At 46.4% G+C, this 7621-nt stretch overlaps 1 protein-coding gene across 3 annotated transcripts in view; it reads right to left on the bottom strand.

Annotated features, from left to right (window-relative positions):
• Positions 1-752: 752 nt before the first annotated feature.
• The window catches only part of Cenpo (centromere protein O), a 13279-nt gene continuing 6410 nt past the window's right edge, over positions 753-7621 (bottom strand). The window contains exons 4-8 of one of the 3 annotated variants that reach the window (XR_007589238.1): positions 4942-5059; positions 3852-4111; positions 2263-2434; positions 1066-1443; positions 753-846 (exon numbers count right to left, since the gene is read on the bottom strand). Coding sequence is in view for 2 of the 3 variants with exons in the window: in XM_050125883.1 (XP_049981840.1) it covers positions 1277-1443; positions 2263-2434; positions 3852-4111; positions 4942-5059 (717 nt within the window). In the remaining variant the exon portion in view is untranslated. Of the gene's footprint in view, positions 1444-2262; positions 2435-3851; positions 4112-4941; positions 5060-7621 lie in introns of all 3 variants that reach the window. The other 2 variants (XM_050125883.1, XM_050125884.1) reach the window with 2 other exon arrangements.

Genomic DNA, 7621 nt, shown 5'->3' with positions numbered 1-7621 from the left:
GTTCAACCTCTGCCTTAAGAATCCTGGATTCATCTCCAATAGTTTTTAGATGTTCAACCTCTGCCTTAAGAATCCTGGATTCGTCTCTTAAAGACTCTATCAGACTTTTGTCGTCAAACCACTTAATACCAAGGAAAACTACTAATCCCAGAAGGATCCATAGATGTGGGGTGCTAGACACCTCTTGTAGGATCTCCCACATGGCACACTCAAAAAGGCTATTGAAATTGTGTATGGTGCTATTGTCAGACATTTTATTTATAAAAGGAAAAAAATTTTTTTTTTACCTGTAATGACTGGTTCCTGCCAGAGGTGGCGAAAGAGTCCCCTTGAATCCACGTGGAGAGTTGATCTGAAAAGACTCAAGACCGAAATTTATTCAAAGTGACCCCTTCGGGGCCAAATGTGGCGGTTTGTGTTGTAAAACCGCGAATATTTAAGCTTCCGTGTTCAGCTCCAAATGTCAAGGCAGAGAGGGAGGGGTTAACTCCTCTCGCGCTGCGAAAGGAACAAAGCGCTGGCTGCGGGCAGCTCGGGACCCGCGGCAGCCTAGGACCGGTGTGGGGGAGGTGCGCTGTTGTTGCTGTTTGCCTTTGGCGACCGCGACAAGCGGGCAAGACTGCGGGCCTAAAGCGGCCTAGAGCGGGCGGGCCTAGCGGCAGCGCGACCGCCCTCAGCGGACTAAAGAGCGGGTGCTGTGCCCCACGTTGGCGCGCCAAATGTGGCGGTTGGATTAATGAGGACCAATGATAATAGGTATTTGAACAAGTTTAATGACAAAACCAGACTCACGAAACCAAGGTTCCAGCGGAGTACCCGGAGCAAGCAGGAAGGGGCGAGCAGCGTCTGCGCACCCAATTTATCAGTAAACATACGCCCGAGGGCAGCCCGTCCCCAAGGGGAGGGCTTATCCCTACAACATGCTACCCCAAACCCAAGATTAAACACTTTCCCTTCTTAGACACAAGCCCTATGGTAGATTTACAGCTCCCACCAAAGCTAGAGATGCTCACAAAATGTCTTTAATTACTCCCAATTTAGCTGATTTTCAGAGAGAATACATACATAAGAAGAGATGCTCTGGAGTACTGTACTGAGTGACCAGGCAACCAAGGACCTGTTCAAATCGCCCGGTGTCTAGAGACACGCACAACAAACTCCTTGTCATCCTGACAGCATGGGCATCTAGAATCATGACAAGGATGGTATCCAGGCAAGCGCTCTCTCTCCACAGCTTTTGCTGACAGGTCCTGGACTGCAGGCAGCATGAATATGATCACTTTAGATGTGTCCCAGGTAGTCTTTCCCAGGAGACCAGGCTCAAATCTAGCTCTTCAACTTCTTTTGAAAATGAAGCAAACACCTGGTGCAGAGGCTTGGTGCGAAAGAGCATGTCATGGGATGCTCTGTGCTCTTCCCAGTGAGGGGGTGGCGCTTCTGTCTCTAAAGGAAGAGATTCTGTCAAGTTCATTAATCCAACCAGGGGAATCAGAACCAGATCACTGCTCTTCTAGACCCACATGACTTATTTATTTATTTTGGTCTATAGCTCTGTAGAGGTTGCCCCTTACCAGAACAATGTAATTCTGAGAATGGGAACTTAGAAAAAATAGACGTGAAAAAAAAATGATTGCGAAACTTGTGGAATTGTCAGAATACTGCTTTAAAAAAAAAATTACTGCGTCGGGTGGTGGTGGCGCACACCTTTAATCCCAGCACTTGAGAGGCAGAGGCAGGTGGATCTCTGTGAGTTCGAGACCAGCCTTGTCTACAAGAGCTAGTTCCAGGACAGGCTCCAAAGCTACAGAGAAACCCTGTCTCGAAAAAAAAAAAAAAAAATTACTGCCCATGTCAGATTATTATGGTACCGCTACACACGTGAAAACAAGTCTCCTGGCTAGCCCTGGAAAACCGCCACATACTCTAGAGGGCTAAGCATGTATTAACTTCATTACAGACAATCCCAGGACTCTGCCTTAGTTTTCTATCTAGGGTGTGGAGGGTACACACCCCTGAAAACAAACTGTAAGTTTAAAGAATTCTGGCCAATCTGGGAAAGGCATGGAATGGGGAAAACTAAGATAATGATGCTTAACATTTACAAGGACAAAAAACTGTGGGAACGAACTTTTCTTTCTTAGTACATTTCTAGACTGTGAAGAGAAGGGGCTTTAAGTGTTCCACGGATGTTACTCTACATGCGCCACTCCATTGCTTAAACTAGAGCGCTCAGTCGCTTCCACGAGGCATCATCCCCCATACCTGGGCACGTCACAGTGACATCCGTGGGAAGAGTTGCTGTGAGGTCCTCATACAGCAGTCTGACACTAAAGGAGAAGGTCTGGCGCCCCTGATCCACTTTATAGGTAAACGAAAGCAAGTTGCACAGGGCGTTTCTCTGCAGAGGTCCAGTGAGGAAGGCACTGAAGTCCGTCTACCAGGGGAGGGAGTAATGAGAGGGATGACGATTACCGCTCTAGGGCCACCGTGTGGGACAGGCAACATCTGCAGCTCAATAACACATGAGACTTTGTCTCAAAGGGACCAAGGGCCATCAGGAGTCCGTGGCAGGAAGCACTTCAGTGAATGATCAGGGACAGATAGGAGATGCTATTTCTGCCAAGAGTTTCACTGAGATTATCCTGTATGGAAAGACATTTTCTTTAACTGATACCTGGGCAGAGGTGGAACTGCCCAGCTACAGCGTCTCTGGTTCCCACCCTTGGAAGGCAGACCAGAGTTCAGGAGAAGACAAACAGTAGTCCTCTAGGATCCTGGACACCTGCACAGGGTCAGCACAGAATTGGGCACATAACATCAGAGCTTAAAGTCTTTGCTCAGTTAAACAGCATGTGATAAAAATTCGAGGGTCACCAGTAGGAATGTGACCTGTGACCCTATAACCAGGACCTGCCCTTCAACGTCACTGAGAGGTACAAAAGGGTGTGAGATGAAGAGGAACCTGCCCGAATGGGGGGAAACAAGTACTAGAAAGCAAGGGCACAAGCTGGTGTGGTGCACGCCTGTAGTCAACGCTGCAGCTAAGGCAGGAGGATTGCTCTTGAGTTTCATGAGGGTGGCCTGGGCTTCACAGTGAGTTCCAGACCAGCCTGGGCTACAGAGTGAACCCCTGTTTCAAATTAACCAACTAACCAACCAACCACAGAGTAAAGGTGAGTTAGGAAACATGAGGGCTGGGGTATGGCTTAGTGGCAGACTACTTTCCCATCATGCCAAGGCCCGAGATCCAATCTCCAGCCTTGCAAAAAACAAATTTTTATATAAATAATAAAAAAAGGGGACGGAGAGATGGCTCAGAGGTTAAGAGCACTGGCTGCTGGCTTTTTCAGAGGTCCTGAGTTCAATTCCCAGCAACCACATGGTGGCTCACAACCATCTGTAATGAGATCTGGTACCCTCTTCTGTCATGCAGGCATATATGCGGGCAGAATATGGCATATATAATAAAGAAATAAATCTTCAAAAATAAATAAATCAGCAATGTTGGCAGACATTTGTAATCCAAGCATTTAGGGGGCAGAGACTAGTATATAGGCCCAAGTTCAAGACCAGCCTGGGCCTCATAGCCCAAGAAATTTGTCTCAAAAATAAACCTTTAAGAATGCATGCTCTGTGGAGGTGCACGCCTTTAATCCCAGAACTCAAGAGGCAGAGACAGGTAGATCTCTGGGAGTTCAAGGTCAGCTAGATTACAAGAGTTCCAGGACAGCCAGAACTTTTAACACAGTGAAACCCTGTCTTAAAAGGAAAAAAATAAATAAATAAAAGCCATGCTCCTTTGAAGTCTGTCATGGGCAATAAAATCAGACATAAAACCCCTACACAAATACCTCAAGTTGGTCTGTCTGGTACTTCCTTCCCGCGTAGGCGTTTAGGTGCTCGCAGAGACTAAACAGGAAGTGCTGGATGTCAGTCTGTAGGGATGCTCTGGCTATCTTTTCTAGAGGGATGAAGACTGGGATGGAGTGGTGGTGAATCCGGAGTGGTTTCTCTATGACGAGGTCTACAAAGTAGGAGTCCAGCAGCTTCCCCTCAAAGGCAGTGCTGATGCACATACACACTCCTCGGCTGGTCAGCTTCCCGCTGAGTCCTGGGCAAACGGTGAGACAACATCTCTCAGACGTCAATCACAAGTTGTGGGTTAGGTCTGGGCATTCTAGCACCTTCAAAAGGCCTGGTATATTGATACACAGTGTGCACAAGTGCTGGCCAAATATGGTATCAGACACTCTCCCTGACTGGCTCACGTGAATCCGAGTTAAAATTCTGGAAGGATGAGGAAGTGAGACGATATCCTAAGTATCAAATGCTGAGGGAAAAGCTAGAAAATTTTATGTATTCTTTTTATTCTCTTGAGTTCTAATTTACGATGGTCCTCACTCAGTTCTTCCCACAGTCCTCTGTGGCATAGACAAAGAGCAAATTCCTATTTATACTGAAACAGATTTGAAGTTCCAACCATGACCACTCCCACGTCATAGCAAGCAGTGAACAGAGTTCCAGCAGGACCTACCCAGTGCTGCAGGCTTGAGTCCCGCTCCCCACATGTGGTCACCCCGCCACAGAGTTCTTCTCATTGCTGCTTTACAACTGTAATTTTCTACTGTTTTCAATCATAATGTAAATATCTGATATACAAGCCCTGTGAAAGGGTCACTCGACACCCGCCCCTCAAGGCATCATGACTCACAGGTTGAAGCCACTGTAGTAGAGGGTCTAGCAAATGACTATCATGCAAAGTAACAGTTTCAGCCAATCTTTTACTGTCCAAAGAGGCCGATCTTACAGGTGGGCAGGCCTAAAAGCAACATGCCAGCTTGTGCATGTATAGCAGTGTATGCAAATAAGTTCTCAGGAACCAAAGTCTAGCCTAATACAGCTAGCCAACTAAGAACGAGTCAGAGCAGAGCAAAGGCCTACCTGTAAAATGATAGGCCTGCAGAATGGCTTTCATGTTTCCCCACTGCCTTTCCAAGGCCTCTTGCTCACTGATCTCTACTTTGCTGTTTGGGTCTTCACTGGCCGAAGATGCTTTAACCTACAGGATATGCAGCAAAGCATACTGGTTATAATAGGGGCACCACAAAGTCTTGGCCACCATTTGACTGTATACAAGTAAGGGCAGTTTCTCTATTCTGTGAGGCGTTCATGACCACTCAGTTGGTGTTGTGATGTACAGTTGACGGACAGGATATGGTCATAATGTGAGGAATCAGGAGTAGAAACTGCGAGCTAATGAACCAGGATTTTGATGGCAATGGTGAAGACTGCAGAGGAGAAGAAAGGGCACGAACAAAGCCTAGGATGAGTGCAGGGTGGACAAGACAGTTGGCCGTGAGAAGACCAAGCTGGAAAAGCCGGGACTCAGGCTTACACCCGCAGCTACCCTTTCCTCAGAGGATTAAGTGTGCAAGCTGGATTGCAAGTACAATTGGTGCAGGACAATTCTGTATTCTATCAATTATGTTTTAAATAAATGCTGATTGGCCAGTAGCCAGGCAGGAAGTATAGGCGGGACAACCAGATAGGAAGTAGAGGTGGGTCAAGGAGAATAGGAGAATTCTGGGAAGGAGGAAGCCCATTCCTCCCCAGTCCTGTCCAGACACCAAAGAAGGAAGATGTGACCTGCCCTGCTAAAAAAGATACTGAGCCATGTGGCTAACATATACTAGAATAATGGGCTAATATAAGTTATAAGAGTTAATAAGAAGCCTGAGCTAATGGGCCAATCAGTTTATAACTGATGTAGACTCTGTGTGATTTTCTTTGGGACGTAATGGCTGTGGGAACTGGGCAGGACAGAAACCTCAACAAGCAGACCCACATATTACACACAATAAGCAAGCAATCAGAAAATGATCCAACCGCATCAGAGGAAACTCAAACAGGACTGAGAAGACAACAAAATGCTTTTGAAGAAGCTGGCTCTCCTGCAGTTCCCTCTTGGAGCATGTGCGATTCTGCATTTCAAGGTATACTTTCACTGTGTGGGGTGTAGCACGAATAATAAAAACCCAGAGACAGATATTGGGGTTCAACCCAAAAACAAGAAAAGGAAAGCCACTAGAAGTCTTACTTCTACCAAGGCTGAGCAACTGTAGACTAAGCAGGAAAGCAGCCTACCCAGCCTAAGACTAAACCTCCCTTCCCCTCCCATTTTATATTCCCTCTAGTGCTGGGATTAAAGGTGTAGGCCACCACCACCTGGATTTGTTTATGCATTGATCTGTGTAGCCCAGGGTGGCCTTGAACTCACAGAGATCCATCTGCCACTGTTGTGCAAATCCTGGGATTAAGGATGTGTGTCACCACTAGACCTCTAGTGGCTTAGCTTTGCCCTTCTGATCATTAAGCAAGCTTTATTTATTAAAACATAAATAAAATATCATTATAGTGGGGGACAACAGAAGACCAATGTTACCAGGTAGCTAAGATCTCACAGGGAAGTGATGTGAGATTCCCCTCTGTGTGCTGTGAATATGTTTTATTACCATTGGTTAAAAAAGAAGCTGCTTTGGGCCTATGGCAGCGGAGAACAGAGCAAGGTGGGAATTCTAAGCAGAGATAGAGGAGAAAAGAAGGGGGAGTCAGGGAGAAGCCATGAAGGAGACAGATGCCCAGAACTTTATCTGGTAAGCCACAGCATTGTGGTGATACACAGATTAGTAGAAATGGGTTAATTTAAGATGTAAGAGTTAGCCGGGCGATGGTGGCGCATGCCTTTAATCCCAGCACTCGGGAGGCAGAGGCAGGCAGATCTCTGTGAGTTCGAGACCAGCCTGGTCTACAGAGCTAGTTCCAGGACAGGCTCCAAAGCCACAGAGAAACCCTGTCTCAAAACAAAACAAAACAACAAAAAGATGTAAGAGTTAGTTATTAAGAAGCCTAAGCTAATAGGCCAAGCAGTGTTTTAATTAATATAGCTTCTGTGTAATTATTTCGGGTCTGGGAGGTCAGCAAGTAAAGGAGGAGTCTCCTTCTAAGGGAAGGGAATCCACATCTGCACACAATCGGTCCTGGCTAAGTTCAGAGCTGCACGTGTGTGGCTGGAGTCGAAGAAATGACAGAAAGAACTGCTGATGGTTATAAAGCCCAGCAGAGGACAGGCCTGTTCCCAACCCACTTTCAGATGTGTGGCTAGAGTAGGGACAGAGGAGAGTGCAGGCACCTCAGAGGCCGTGTGCTAGCTGCCTGCTGGGAAAACAAACTCAAGTCTCTGGAGGAAGATGATGCAACCAGAGCCCTTCTAATATTCTCCTCATGCGCATCACTAAGAAAAACGTTACCAGACAAACTATGCTGACGGTGTTTTGTCCATTCAATAGAAGCTAGAGCAGCTATTCTCAACCTGTGGGTCACAACCCCTTTGGAGGTCAAATGACCCTTTCACAAGGCCAGGTAGTGGTGGCGCACGCCTTTAATCCCAGCACTCGGGAGGAGGCAGAGGCAGGCGGATCTCTGTGAGTTTGAGACCAGCCTAGTCTACAAGAGCTAGTTCCAGGACAGGAACCAAAAGCTACTGAGAAACCCTGTCTCAAAAATTAAAAAAAAAAAAAAAAAAAAAAAAAAAAAAAAAAAAAATAAAAAAAAAAAACAAAAA

This window comes from Alexandromys fortis, unplaced genomic scaffold (genome assembly GCF_014885135.2).
Source record: "Alexandromys fortis isolate MF-2015 unplaced genomic scaffold, M_Fortis_MF-2015_v1.1 scaffold_252, whole genome shotgun sequence".
Classification (NCBI taxonomy): Eukaryota; Metazoa; Chordata; class Mammalia; order Rodentia; family Cricetidae; genus Alexandromys; species Alexandromys fortis.
Note: the sequence above shows the minus strand (reverse complement) of the source record. Positions and strands in the feature narration are given on the sequence as shown.